General features: G+C 39.0%; 1 protein-coding gene across 2 annotated transcripts in view; it reads right to left on the bottom strand.

Annotated features, from left to right (window-relative positions):
• LOC108236275 (AT-rich interactive domain-containing protein 1B) overlaps positions 1-15340 on the bottom strand; it is a 156158-nt gene that overhangs the window by 112556 nt on the left and 28262 nt on the right. For both annotated transcript variants that reach the window (XM_017416831.3, XM_017416840.3), the window contains exon 3: positions 4718-4870. In XM_017416831.3, coding sequence (XP_017272320.1) covers positions 4718-4870 — 153 coding nt within the window. The remainder of the gene's footprint in view (positions 1-4717; positions 4871-15340) is intronic.

A 15340-nucleotide genomic window follows, 5' to 3' on the forward strand; every position in this document is an offset into this window, starting at 1 on the left:
TACTCTGTCACAGTCTGCCGTATACCTCCCCATAAAGCAAATACGCCATAAAATATTATCTCTAAATTCTTGCAATTATAGCTCTTTCATTTTAGCTTTTATGAGGAATAAAGTCAGTCACAGAAAATCATGGCCTCCATCTGCTTCACATCAAGAGTAATATAAAGAGAAAGAAAGACGGATTTTATTGTTACAACTGATGTAACTAAATATAATCACACTAAAAAGGTTGTGATATTCTCAGATTATGTTCAAGAAGGGTCACTATTTTATCAAGATGGGATATATAAATTTACCTACAATTATAACCACGATTATTATCATCTCAGCGGTGGAAAATGACATACGGTAATTATATGAAAAATATAAGTGTGTAAGTCGGAAAATCAGTCAACAGTTCAAAAATATCTGATTTTCTCAAAGATACAAGTCATTTCATATCTACCACAAAACCACGCTTTTTTGAAAGCTTCTTCCTTGAAGTGATGTTACATATTTATATATATATATATATTTATTTTCTCTATGAGCACTGATGACTTAAACATGTCTTTTCAGCCTGCTTTGCTCCTCGCAATCAGATGGGGTCAAAGCAGTGCAACAGACTCAAAGAAAAGCTGCATTTCCACTTCGTTCGGTTACAAAAAAACCAGCTAATAGCGGTTGTTGCAGAGCAAATTCTGTGTCAAAGGCAGCTGGAATGGTTCCATCAACCAGAGGATGTCCTCTAGCTAGGGTTAATGGGAGTGGAGTAGGGGAAAAGAAACTGCTGAGAGTGCCGGAAGAACAAAATAAAGAACTTTTCAGCTTGGATTTCTCAGAGTAATGCAGGGTCAAAAAACAGGGGTCAAAACCACGACGACGTAATCTAGCGTGCGCTTGCAATTGCGCGCGTGTGTGTGCGTGTAATCCGTTCTGCGCGGCTCACATCATGTTTCATTTCAGCCCAGAATTACAGACAAAGGTCACTGTTTGACCTTTTCACAGCTCAGAATTGCGGCACCACACTCGCCTGATTGTGGCGCGCACAGACACAAGCGGAGACGCACGTTCGCAAAACTGAATGAGGGGAACACACTCGCTCAGAACGGAAAAATGAAAGCAATACCGCACAAAACTCAAAGCATAACAAAATCATCTTTTTCTAATCTTTCTCGACTCTTGTGTGCGAGTTCAATTTCCATGTTTACTTCTCAGATCTAAAAATCAAAAACAGGGACTGAGCTTCATTGTTATTTAAATTCCCTCTTGATATCTTCTGGTCTTTATTCCCTTTTCTAAATTCCTCAGTCAATGGACATTTTACAATCAATGGACAATTAACTTAGGCTTACTCCCTCTGCGCAGCCACGTGTTTTTTTATCATGTGTAAAATGTCATAGTTTTTAATGATCAATAAGGTGCATTTTCAGTAATTACATCTGAACTAAAAATAAAAGTTTGGACCTGAATTTTACACAAAATGAAACAGAGGAAAACATACACTGAAAATTGCCTCTATTTCTAAGAAACTTGTCTATCAGTAAACCTATTTTTCTATTTACACACGGTGTGCGTATCACACCTAAGTTTCACATAAAATGGACTGTTGATTGATGAGCTGGACCTTTATTATAAATAAAAACATAACAGTAAAAGGAGCTAGAAGTTGTTGATGAAAACGGCAGAATATATTGGGTATGCACTGTGATGGTGAACAGACAGAAAACAGGGGGAGTTCACATGTTTCCTGCTGTGCTGCTGGGGCTTAAAATGCAGTATAGCTTTAACAGCAGCTGTAGGAAGGATTTCTTGATTATAGGTAAAGACAGCAGGTTGCAACATTGATGCAGTGGCTGCTGAGGCTTTTATGCAGCTTTAACAAGCGTGAGCGCTGATTGAAACATTTGCCTTTAAAGTACTGTGCATACATTATAATGAGAAATATTGTGAAGCCAGCTCCTTGGTCGACACAGGGGTTGGCATGGTAACCAATCTGGAACCTATCAGCACAGGTGAAACAAGGTTTTGACCAATCAGAACGCTTGGTTAAGAACTACCTGGTATATAAATGTCAGCATGGGTCAATTGCTGCCACATCATCAGCAATGATGAAAACACACCATTACTGTCACAAAATGTCAATGCGGCCATGGATCTCAGCCTCTCCTAGTTAGAATGAATAATGTTTGTTCAGTAGGCTGCACAGTCTGTATGTGTGAGCGTGTTAGGTGAGGAAACAAGAGTAAGTGCTGTTTCAGAGGAAGACAAAGCTACATTGGCTGACACAATATGTAAATTACTATGCCAAGACTGACGATTTCCGTCTTTGACAACCCGCTTTTGTGCTCACAATGGGTTTTAGCTTGGCTATTTGTCTTAGTGTGCTGAATATTTCACTCTGTCTAAAAGAGCGTTTAACTACATCCCAGTAAATCACAGTAGAACTGCTTTGACAACACCACTCCACCAGAGCTAAATGGCACCAACTTGTGCAGATTTTAAATAAGTCTACACATATTTGTGAAGTGCCCATTTGGTGTTAGAGCAAAAAAAAAAAAGAATTTCGGAAATATTATTATCCATACTAAGCTGTATTGCCTTTTAATATGCAAGCTGGGTTTTAAAATAGCTAAAAAAGAATTTCTTTATTAAGTGATTCATCAATAAGTTTTATGGACATCTAGCCAAGTATTGTGTTTATGAATGATCAATATAGAGACCTACACAAATCATCAAGTGATAGTTATTGGCAAGTATTCAAAACATAAGTAATCTTAAGGTGTATAATAAAAAAAATCAAATAAATTTAGTTGTTTAGAGCAGTGATTCCCAACCCTGGTCTTTAAGGAACACTATCCTGCATGTTTTAGTCGTTTCCCTGTGTGGACACGCCTAATTTGAATGAGTGAGTGATTAACAGGGTTCTGCAAAACTCAAAGACCTCCTGAAGAGCAGGGAAACAATGAAAACATGCAGGATAGTGTTCTTTAAAGACCAGGGCTGGGAACCACTGGTCTACAGATTGTAATTTTTTTTATTTTACATTTAATTTTTGCATTTCTACTTGGGTTGACAAAGATAAACCTATCAACAGTGCTAGTCCTGATGTTCAAATAGTTGACACGCTACACTGCTCTGTACCCAAACAACCAATCAGCCTCAATTATCAGTAGTGTTCAAAGTTAACAACAGTTCTCTTTACAGAAAATGCAGCTTATTGTGCATCACTGTAGCCTCTCTCGTAGCCAATAATGTGCTTATATTATTGGAAAATCAAAAATGCAGCAACATCAGACGATTAGTTTTCATCAGCTGATTATGTGCAGCGTTTAGACAACACTTTTCCTGGAACCAGGACTCATCTAATCTCCTCTTTTGGCATGTGTTTCTCAGCTACAGCCAGGCTTTACTGCGCCGCGTCCCTCCGGCCACGACTCCATCGCACTGACTGCGCAAAACAACTAAGAAAGTAGAAGGTTTGAAACAAAAACTAATAATTATGAAGTAAAATCAAAAAGCCATTTATTTACAAATTATTCAAAAACGTTTCATAATTTTAAGGTCATACTCCCTGATAATATTTTCCAAGCTCTTGTGTTTGTAAATTAAAATAAGTCATCACACATAAATGATCAGTTACACTAATAATTACTAGTGCCAAGGAAGGAATGTAAGTAAACAAAACCTAACATACATTGAATTGACTTCATAAAATCCGAACTGCAATACTTCACTCCATTGATTCACACTGCAGTTTATTTGTACACAATGCTTTCGGACTAGATATTGATTGATATAATCGGTACTGATCAACTTACATAGGCTTTCATGAGCCATGAGACCACCTTTGCATGCAGACCTAGGAGAACTTCACCCATCTGACCAGTTCTGTTAATAATCCTCCTCTCATTTGCTTTCTTCTGTTTTATCTGATCTATTTTTCCTGTCTAGTTTTGTTGCAATCTTCCCCCATCTTGTCCTTTTCTTTTCCCCGCTCCATATTGTTCTGTTCAGTAATGATCCAGCACAGGGCTATGGGCCAGAGTCACTCCACATGGGCTGATAGATCCCTGGTTGCAGAGTGGATGGAAAACACATGGGCAGCCTTCACTCAACTCGGAAAACAACTGCCTGAATCTCAGATCCACAATGGAAATGCTTCACAGAACAGCAGGCAATAACTTGGCAAGAGAAGTCTCAATCCATATCTGCAGTCCAGATCCTTTGTTGTTTTGGAGAATTGGGCTTTCTTCCGGACGTTTGAACATTGAAAATTTTCATTACATGTGTTTATACACTTAAGCTGATCTATCTGTAAACAAAGTTGACACAAATGCTTTTAAAATGTTACATATAGTTACATTCTGTGCCTTATTTTGATCTTTTTGATGATACGAACAAAAAAACTTGTCATGGCCAGCAGTCATGGGTGGTATGAAACCCAAGTGCTAATGAGGTAAACTGGGATTTAAAGTGTTGGTAAGGTCAGATGCAAGTTATGAATTGAGGTTAGGTTAAGTTTAAAGCTTACCGTGGACTGGTTATGGGTGTATGTAGGGTTAGCCAGTCCAAAATACAAACAAAAAAACAAATTTAGGTTTTCACGATTTTCCCAATTAATAACTATTACGAGATGCTAAATACTAAATGTTATATATTTTTACCTCACAGGAAACTGTAGCATGTATCTTGCTCTTTGTTTAAAGATGCACACTGTTTGTGTGTGTTTTGGTACCTGTTGCGGCGGCGGTCGAGGCTGCAGGTAGGAACTCTGCGACGGGCCTGTGGGAGTCTGCTGAGGGGTGCTGAAGTACGAAGGGGTTCCTTGTTGCCCCCCCTGCTGCTGCTGGCCAAAGCCCCCCATTGGCTGCTGACCATACGGCGCCACCTGTTGAAACAATCACACATTGATTAGAGCAGATATATTCTGCCAAGACTTAGATTGTAGCAAAAGCTTTAGTTTTATTGAAAAGCAAAGCAGATACAGAAATAATAAGTAAAATATTACAGCATACGGTCATAAAGAGTCTCATAAAACCTTGAGTTTCTGGCCTGATGAAGGACTGCTCTTGGCATGAAAATTAAAGCAAAAACATTCTCCGCCCACATACAAAAATCTATGCCTGAAATATTTTCCAAATTGTGAGACTGTCCCTCAGCAACAGGTTCCTAATAAAGCTAAGAGCATGCTAACACCAGTCTCCAAGCAGTCCTCTGCCTAATGAATTGTCACTGCAGACACCTCTAACTTTTGCCAAATGCATCCACTTCTCTACATTATCTCTGACTCGGTCAGTTCACAGATGGGATGAGCAGAGCTGGATATTACTGCAGGCCGTCCTAGGCCGTAACCTTAACGAGGGACGCATGAATGAATCGTAGCATTCCAGGGGAGCTCAGTTTAAAAAAAAAAAAATTTAACTCAGGGGTGAAGCCAAGCCAAGCGGCGATGCTGCATTACACGGTGGATATAAAGCAGAATGCAAATTGGGAGTGCGTCTAACAAGCTGGCACAATCACAAATGTAGTCTTAATCCCTTCTTGTCATTTGTTATGACTACAGACAGCGCCAGGTGCTTCTCACTGCTGTAAGGATTTCCAGCACAGGCTGAGTTTTCTTATTTACAGACACAGGCATACACACAAAGCCAAGTCCAGATTATAAAACAACATTTACGACCACTGACAGCACTTTTAACGTCATATTTCCTCCCCATCATGTCATGTTGCTCTTTTATTCAGTGGACAGCCATGCCACAAACTCATTAAACAGCCATACGAGCTGTAATTTGGAGAATTTGTTAAGCTTGTCATCCATTTCCTGCTTCTGCCCCGAGTCCTTAACTTTAAGATGTTCCCTTAAATCTTCCTTGGCTAAGTAAAAGTCTCAAACTCAGTGTGATTTATATCTGAACTGATGGTGTTATGAAGGCCTCTGACATGACGTAACTACTACACGACTGCCTTGTCAGATAAGAGCACGCAGTCAGAGCTAAAGGCTTTACTGTGACGGTTATAAGAGAGAAAACCCCTGACATAAAAGGCATGATGAAACTCAAGGCTGGTGCAGAATATAGTGAAATCTGATCTGGTTGCAGAAGACTAGTGGAGATTAGCACATGTGAAACAGTTTTGAAGGGTACCTTCGTTTGAGTGGGTGGTAAGAAAAGAAATATTCTCTTCAAGCTGGTGGAAGCTTTTTGACTCTCAATAGGGATGATTGGACAGTGTTGAATACTTTTCACTTCAGTGGAAATTTGATTAGAAAGGACAGGTTTGAGTGTGCGTGTCTGCGAATGTGTGAGTACTGAGCACAGAATGTGAGAGAGTGTCATCAGGCCGATGAGACAGACAGACAGGGTGAGATCCGTCTAGCTGCCAGAGAGGTTAATAGCGTGGCCCTGCTCATGCCAGCAGCACCACTGGATTCATTACCTCCAGCCAGACCTACAGAGACACTTACCAACACAGTGTTTGATTCTATAATACTTAAATGAATACAAGCCATCTGTGCAAAGGGATTTCCTACTAAATAAGAAACCCAAACCAACACTCACTCTTTCCCAAACACATATTCATCATCAGATGTGGATCAAAGCTTGCTCGCTTCAATAAAACTAAAGCAACACTATCACAGTGATCAGTGATGACAGTCTGATGTTACTCAATGGGTCTCAACTGGAACACCACTGTTCTGGGATTGTTGAGGATTAGGTCACCATGGAGATTAAGACCAGACAACCGTAGGTGGGTTTCTTTCCTCCTACAGAAAGATATCAGCAGACAGGGACAAAGAGCAAAGGGAATAGATGGATATAGACACAAAGACTCATAAAAGACATAAATAAGCCTACTTAGTCCAATAAATGGGGGGAAAAGCTTACTAATACATAATAAATAGGATTCTGTTGTCTTTAAAATTGCACCTGGGAGACAATCACCAAACATGCTGGATTAGGAAAGGTTAAATGTTACATTTCTTTTTTCCATTTGCTTTTTTTATAAGAATAAAGGGGCTGTATGGGTAAAAATGCACGAAGAGCTAATTGTATGCTGGAGTTTGAAGAATTCAATAAACTGTTCAATTTAGGGCCACTGAGGTGCAAATCTACCAGATGCATATCTTTTATACTTATTACCAGAGACCACAACAGTCATTTTAGCACATGAAAGGCACAGCAGCAGCAGCCATATACTGTACATTTAGTGTTGCTGTGGGTTTTTTATTGTGCATATTCACTCACTGCTATCACTTACTAAGACCCTTAGGTGGAAAACAGCCATTGTTAGAGTAATTAGTGCTGTAACAACTTCTCCTCTATGACAGGTCAAAAATGTCCACTGAGAAAAATGTCTTTTTGCAAAGCAGACCAATAAGTGGCTTGTGCAAATATTAACAAATTTGCTTTTATTTTGTTAAGCAATAGCCAATTTATTCAGACCTAAACTATCTGGTGACAGGTAGATTGAAGTAATAAAGCTTTTGAAATTATAACCTGAATCTTGAACAGATTATACTTGTCAGTCCCCTTTCTGCAAAAGTAGTAAATTTATTTCAGCTTTTGCATCCTCACACTATGCTGCACAGAAAAAAATAAACTTTAACATAAAATAGCAATATAAAAAATCAAATCTGCTCTAAAGCTAAGCTAACTTTAAATATCCAGCATATGTTATGCCTAAACAAGCTATTTAAGAAGAATAAAATGATGGATTATATCAAAGGAACTGAAAGTTGAGCCAATATACTGGTCAACCATTAACTATCAGCAGCTCTATGCCTATTCTTTCTTTATACTATCATTTGCTAGTCACACCTTGTTTATTATGGTCAGCGTGATTTGCTATCATATCTAGATGCTTTCCAATGTGCAACACCTAATTTTAGTAGATAAACTCCTTACAAAAACATCTGAGATGCTACAATAAGTGGCAAATGTGGAAGCAGACATGCTGGCAATCACATAAGCAAGCAGAGAAGGACAAATGTTTAAAAAAAAAAACAGAAATACTACCAGCCTGCCATTCAGTCAAATAAGCACAGAAGCAGCAGGAGGACTGGAAGTCTAACAAGTAGCAACCTGTCAAAGTGGCTTTGGGTGGGAAGAAAGACTTATTCAAATGCAGCTTCTGTTTGATCGCAGGGGCAGACTGTATGAATGCACTGTACCTGCTGAGTACACACCAACTCAATGAAACCCGATGCTCTTTGACTGAGAATATGCTTACTGATAAACAGACTTGCTGTGCTGCTGGTTACACTAATAAAAATATCTGCTGGAAGAGAAAAAATAAGACCATTTTCTGCCTTTTGCTTTCACTCAGGTGTGGGGAGGCAGACTAAATAACAGTGTGATTTATCCAGAGTGTCTTGGCAAGCACACAGTGTCAAATAAATGTCTGTAATGAAACGACAACAGATGTGAAGTGCTGTAGGGAGAAATGACGCAGAATAGACGTCCTGTGAAGCAAATAATTCACCATAAACTGCAGAAACAGTGTGATAAAAAACAAACGCCTTGGTGGCATATTAAGATACAAAAACACAAACACTGAGAATAACTCAATCAAAATTCTATCACAACAAGAGTTGCTTGAAAAGGCAGGAAATAACTTCCTCTTCTGAAAATGGTAGGGATAAATAGCCATGCTAACAGTCATTTGAGGTGGCAGTGTGTGTGTATGTGGCCTGTGCAGATGTGAGTGTGTCTTAAATCAGCCGTTTAAAAAGCTTTGCACCGAACAAGGCACTGCTTGTAATTCAATTGAGCCAATGAGCAATAGACAGAAATCTTCATAATTCTGTCAAAGTACGGATACGCCTGGCTGGTGACCGGGACCAGGGGTTGACTCGCTTTGAGTGACAGATGGGCTCAGCCAACCAGAGCGCTAAGCAGTGCCACCACCCCGACCCCTGAACCCAATCTCACACACACACACACACTGACAGGCCTGACAGGCACACACATCAGCAGTTTGGTTGCCTTTAGCATTTACCATGCTTTGCACCAGCTGATCAAAGGAAGTATTACCAAAAGAAAGTTTGTGGAGTTGCCAAAGACTTACGATGAATAACAAAAAACAGCAAGGAAATGATGTGAGGCAAAGATGGAAAGATAGACAGAAGGAAGATGGAGGACGGGCATTACACACCGGGATACTTAAAGGCAGAGATAAAGTGATGTTTAACGTGATAAAGACACAGAGAGACTGATAAAGATGGAGATGCAGAAGATATGTAAAGAGAAAAGGGCAACACAAACAAGGCACAAAAGGAAGAGCTTTGGAGGAAAGATGGGGATCATGTTGAATAGCAATGAGCAAAAAAAAGTCCTTTTATACTCAAAACTAAAGAAACCTATGATGAAGAAAAGAGAGATGTTAAAAGTATCCCACTGCTCAGTATGGAAACGTGCAGAAACAGTAGGTGCATTTAATCAGTGAGTTACCACTGAGAGAAAAGAGCTGCAAAATTTCTAATAAGATGAAAGAAAAGCTCATGTCCTAAAAATAAGTGACCCTAAGTAGCTTTTAGTTAACTTGTGGTATCAGATTAAAATTAATATAACTTTGAAAGCGCCGACTGTTTTTGATTCCGTTTGAGCGACAGCAGCTGAATATGCATACACATTTAGGATGTTGTAAAAATTCACTGACAGAAAAGTTGTCAATAACTTCTTGAAAAAAATGATTTCCAAAACAGTAAACTGATAAAAGTGGGTACTTTTATTTACACAGTTATGCTACAGTAACAGGTTTGATGAAGCACATTTTTAGCACTCCAGTTTCAATTATTAAATAATATAATTCACAATTTCTATTTGACTTGGCCAGTATACTTGGGTCAGTTGTCAAACTGACATAGAGAAGCCAAGGATAATTTCTTAATAATATCTATACTGATTTCAATTTTGTTTCAAGTTCATTACCAACCTTTTTTTTTCTTTTTTTCTTTCATGGAATTAAAGATTCTGCACTCTCCTTTTTTTTTATAAAAGCGTTGTGAGGCATAGATGCCAGATAAAAGACGAGTCAAAAATCAAGTAGGTTTACAGTAAATACATAATTCTTATGGCAGGAGGACACGGACTACAATAAGAGCAGAAAAAGGCAGAAAACCTGCATGAGCTTCTTCAATAACACTAATCTAAACAAGATTTATCTGTTAACAAATGCAGACATGCTGAACTCTTAAAAAAACAAAAATGTATTTAAAAATATTTTAAAATATATCAAAAACCTGTACAAGAATGTTAATGTACCCCAGTTTTATCACAGTCCTTTCAATCATCGTCATCTTTTCAATACTTGGTAGTATTACAAGATTACTTAAATTATATTTGAATATGAGCTCACAAGCAAGCAGATTTATTTATCTTCTAACAGTCGAACCTAATTACAGTCATCCGAGTTCACTGTCAAACCACCGCAGGACCCAACCTGAATATATAAAAAACAGGCCAGGCCAAAATGATCAGATTTGTTCAGAAAGCAACTGAAACTGAGGATTTTATTCATATTTACATTCTCCAGCAGTTTGTTAAATCTAAGAGGGAACTGCAGATATCAAAGGATGTTTCAGCGAGGGAACACAGCGGGGAAAAGGTACGACAGGAGTGGCGGCGTTGACAGATGTGTCAGTCAGAAGAATGGAAAAGTGTACCACTATCAAAATAACTGACAACTGTGTCATTTGGCTCGTCTCGTTTTTTTGTTTTTTTCTTAAAGCTTCTGTTTCAAGTGGTTGAGATTTTAAATAATCCAACAGTAACATTTCTTCAGCTGACCTGCACTGTTTGCTCTCCTCTCACTGTTTCACATTTCTTTCTTGAACCCTTCTACCTTTAAAAAATAAATAAATACAATTTAAAAATGAAAATAAAAGGAGGGAGGAGAACTTTCACTGCTTTGATGACTGAACACGTAAAAAAAAAAAAAAAAGAGCAGATGAAAATGCAACAAATATGCTGCTAAAGTTTGTCATTAACATGTAGAGTTTATAAGAGGATATTTTTAATTTGTCAAGCAAAAGAAAATCAGCAGCAACTAAAAAAAACGTGCACGTGTAAAACACAGACGAAGGTGAGTCCCGTAATGACATGTGAAGCACCAGAAGAAAGGGTCAGCTTCAACAGGCTCATGATTAAACATAAGGAAGAGAAGAGGGGAGGCATCATTGTTCTTGTCATCACTCTTGTATCTCTTCCCCAAGGTGAAGGCACTTTCCGTCTCTCTCTTTCACTCCGTCTTTCATCTCTCTCCTCCCCCCCTTCTCGTACGTCGGGAGGCCCTTGACACCTCAGGAATGAGCTGCCCTTGGAGGAGTGAAAGAGTGAGGGACAGGAGGAGTGATATGCAGGACTCTGGAACCCTGACGTGCTCAGCCCGCACTGCGAAGCCAAAACATATTAAACCAAGCCGCATTCAGGTAGCGACAACATCAAAAAGCATTAGGCTGCACGTGAAACTGCAGACAATTTTTTTTTTTTATATGAAGCACTGTGAACATCTTCTACTTCAGGTTCTTTATTCCCAAATGAAAACACAAGCCTGTCTATTCAGCAATTGTGACTTATTGACCTGCTGATAGCATCAAATCGTGCCGACAGCGGATAAAAGCGAGCGGATAGTGTAGCCATCAACTGACACGCAGAGAAATTTTCATTTTAGATCCTTTTCTGAAGGCTGCCAAATGATGCTCTCTGCCCTCTGTCTGTCTGTCTTTATTTTTTTCCCCCTTTTCTCTAATTCTCCGTTTCTGTCTGCATCAATTGATGAAACAAAAAGTGGCTTCTAGTTGCAGGCGTTTTACTGCCGGCTGACAGTGACTGGCACTGGCTCTGCTGTTCCAGGCAGAGCCATAATGGAGACATTTGGAGAGCCAGAGCTGGGCAGGTTAATGCTCTCCGTAATGTGTGTGTGAACAGCGATTTATTTTTATTTTTTTGTGAGAGGAGGCTCTGGGCTCTGTGCCACCAGCTACAAATGTTTTTCCCCTACTAAACTCCTGACCCCAATCTGAGGCCAAGCAAGACAGAGGAGAGAGGGGAAACTGAGAAAGAGGCAGAAAGAAAAAAAAGGGAGAAAAAAAGCAAATGTGATTCTGTCACGGGCCAAAAATGGATCTGAGTGTATAAAAGGCCGACCACCTAAACACAATTTGTCCACATGAAACATATTAGATATAAAAATCTCAAACCATATGCAGTCTTGACATATAGAAAATAATCATCATTATCACAAACAGAGTGCTCATGATTCATGTAAACACCACAACTGAGCACTAAACATCTTTTCAGATCAATCATTTCTGCACACGGCAGGCTCGGCTCATTTTTCACCTCTCGCTGCGATGACAGGCTCCAAGTTGTGTAGGAGTCATGTCAATTACGTCTAAACAGGGAAATGGGGGGGGAATTAAGACTTCTGCTGAAATACACGTTTTCACCATCAGCGGTCACCAACAGCTAAGGAGATTATGCTTGAATTCTACATCTCCAGCTGTGACGCTGATACATAGAGGTGGTTATTTGTTAAATGACAGTGGCACGGTGAATTGTTCAGCTCCTTTGATGGGTTACAGATGAATCGAGCGTTGACGACGCACGGATGGCAGGGTGAAAAGGTTAAGAGCAGGTAGGCGTACGCTGTCCATGACACCTTTGGATAGATCAGCACTTAATGCACGGCCAAAAATAAAACCCTAACCTTTACAGAAACCTAATTTTGACATGTTGTTGCAGAAGATTTTCACAAACTGCCATGTAATCTTCATAAATATTAAATAATGGTTGTTACTGCACTTAGGTGGTGCAGTGATCAGATGCAAAAATGTGTTCAGGTTCTAACTTGAATCGTTCATAAAAGTTGGAGGGATCCGGACAATGTCTGACTGAGTTATAACAAGAAAAAGCTGCAAAACATTGTAAATGGAGAAGTACCTTGAGGCTGTTTGTGGTGTTATGCACTTGTTTGTTTGACTTTTTAGCAATGTTTGCATACTTTTACCAGCAGTAATCAGAGTCACAAATCTCTACAACTGTTAAATTGTGGGTCAGAAGCTAAATGTTTAGGAAGCCCTGGTCTTGATCTTTCCCTTCAACACAGATAAATAAGCTTTACAGATTTAGATTAGATAAACCAATATATGTTGCTAAAACATAATTTAAGGGTTTTGCTGAAGTAAAATGATTCTTGTTACATTAAGGCTACGGCTCCAGGTGGAAGTTTAGTAGATCTGTTTGTGCCAAGAAAATCATCTTCACAGTCTATAGCACAAAATTGTTAAACGTTTGTCAGACAAAGTTTGACCCAGGAGTGAGATCCAAAAAAATAGATAAATTTCACTCCTTCTGATCCATATTTTGAATTTGAGCACATTAGGAACATCCCAGAAAGAAAGAAGAACTATGAAAATATCAAAGCTGCACAATATTAGGAAAATGTGCACTTGTGATAATATTGTCAAATATTGTGATTACAATATCAAATGTGATAAACTTACATCTGTCATCACTACCCTCACAACACTGTCTGATTTGCATCTCAGCCACCAACTGCTTTGAGTCCATGTGATTAAATGTATTATTGGAAGGAAAAGCAGAAATGAATGGCACCTGAAATATAATAGTCTAAAATGTATTTAATCTAGATATTTATCTGCAATATTCACACTGGACACATCAATATTGCAGTAATGAAAATGATCAATATATTAATCAGCAGACACTATATTTACATAATGTATTTGCCGTATCTCCCTGTAATCAATTACAAAAATAATATCTATTTAAAGTTGGGCTTTTTCATTTTTCCTCCACTCGTCAGTTGAACACTAATGGATGATTGTGAGCTGTATACCGTGGATGAATCTTGGCCACACCTTGTCTCTGATCTGTTTCCAAAAGATGATTATGTGCCCGGGCATCACAAACAACGAAGCCGAGATGCCAGATCAGACTTGACCTGTGTAAAAATCTATCTCTAATCTGGATGTAAACTAAGACGAATTCTCAGCGAGCCAATTAGAGCATCGACTAATCCCCTTCTAACTTGGAAAAGATGCAAAGCACCCCTTTTCTTCTCGCTCTCTTCTTTGCTCCCTCCGTTTCACTCCACTTTCATCTCTCAGCGCTTTTATCTTATCACTCAGCACATATAGAGCGCAACAGACACAAAACAGCGATCCCAGATCTTTCAAAAACATGTCATTTGCAAGGTTTTACATCATTTACCAGAATTCTGCACTAAATTATATTAAATTGCCACCTTACTTCACCTTTTTAAGCAAGAATGATGGGGCTTGCAGTTATACAACAAATGCATTAAGAAGATATACCTGACAGTTGAATTTGTAATATAACAAAATCTTATGTCTAGTTTACTTTTACTTATTATTTCTATACTCTACATGCAGGCACTTCACCAATACATACTTTTCTGGGTTTTAGTATTTTTGTTATGTAGATGGTAGAGCCATCTTTTACACATATTACGCTGAAGGAATTGATAGCATCACTTAAACCAGTCTGAGTGATGCTGGGTTTTCCTCCCCCTTTTCATTCAGTGACCACATAGCATAGGCTCTACGTGGCATGTGATTGGCTCAGAAACACCACAAGGCAGGGGGGTAATAAAAGTAATAAATGAGAGCTGACTATTAGAGTCATTGATGTGCGTAGGCCTGTTTGCTAATTAATTGATTGTGAAACTTCATCTATTCGGCAGCCAGAAAATAGCAATTAATCAGTTATTTCAGTATTGTTCTGGTTTCCGTTTACTCCGTTTATTTGTGAGGAAAAAAAAAAAACAGGGTTGGTATGGGGCATAGTTATGGAGGGGGGCACAATTCCAAAAATAGGAGAAGTGTGAAGAGACTGGAGTAGTCTTCTTTGTAGCCCCCACCCCTCGTCTACCTCCATCGTTCCTGGCACAGTAGCTGATTTATTGGGGCTCCCCTGTCATTCGTCAGAGCGAGCCGCGCTGGCTGCATTAACCCCGGAGACAACCCCAGCACCCAGGCCCCTAAGTGCTTCCAAGTGGCCCTCACTCTCCACACTAGTGAGGACTCAATCCCCCCCAGACTCATTTGGTGTTATAAATTGACCATCTAACTCCTTGAGTTCAATAGCCCACAGGATGAGGTTTGAACAAGTGAGGATTTTCACAGCTTTTTCCTCCAAATGTAACCATAAAATGAACACTTCCTGCTGTTGTATCACATTGTTTTATTATTATTCAGTAAAATTTAAAAACTAACTAATTTAAATTCTTTTAACTGGGATGCACCCTCAGATATTTTTGCTATTTAAAAATAAACAGCTTTCATAAGGGGTTGTTTCTTATTATTTGCTTTTGG

Source organism: Kryptolebias marmoratus, linkage group LG10, assembly GCF_001649575.2.
Source record: "Kryptolebias marmoratus isolate JLee-2015 linkage group LG10, ASM164957v2, whole genome shotgun sequence".
In the NCBI taxonomy this organism is placed as follows: Eukaryota; Metazoa; Chordata; class Actinopteri; order Cyprinodontiformes; family Rivulidae; genus Kryptolebias; species Kryptolebias marmoratus.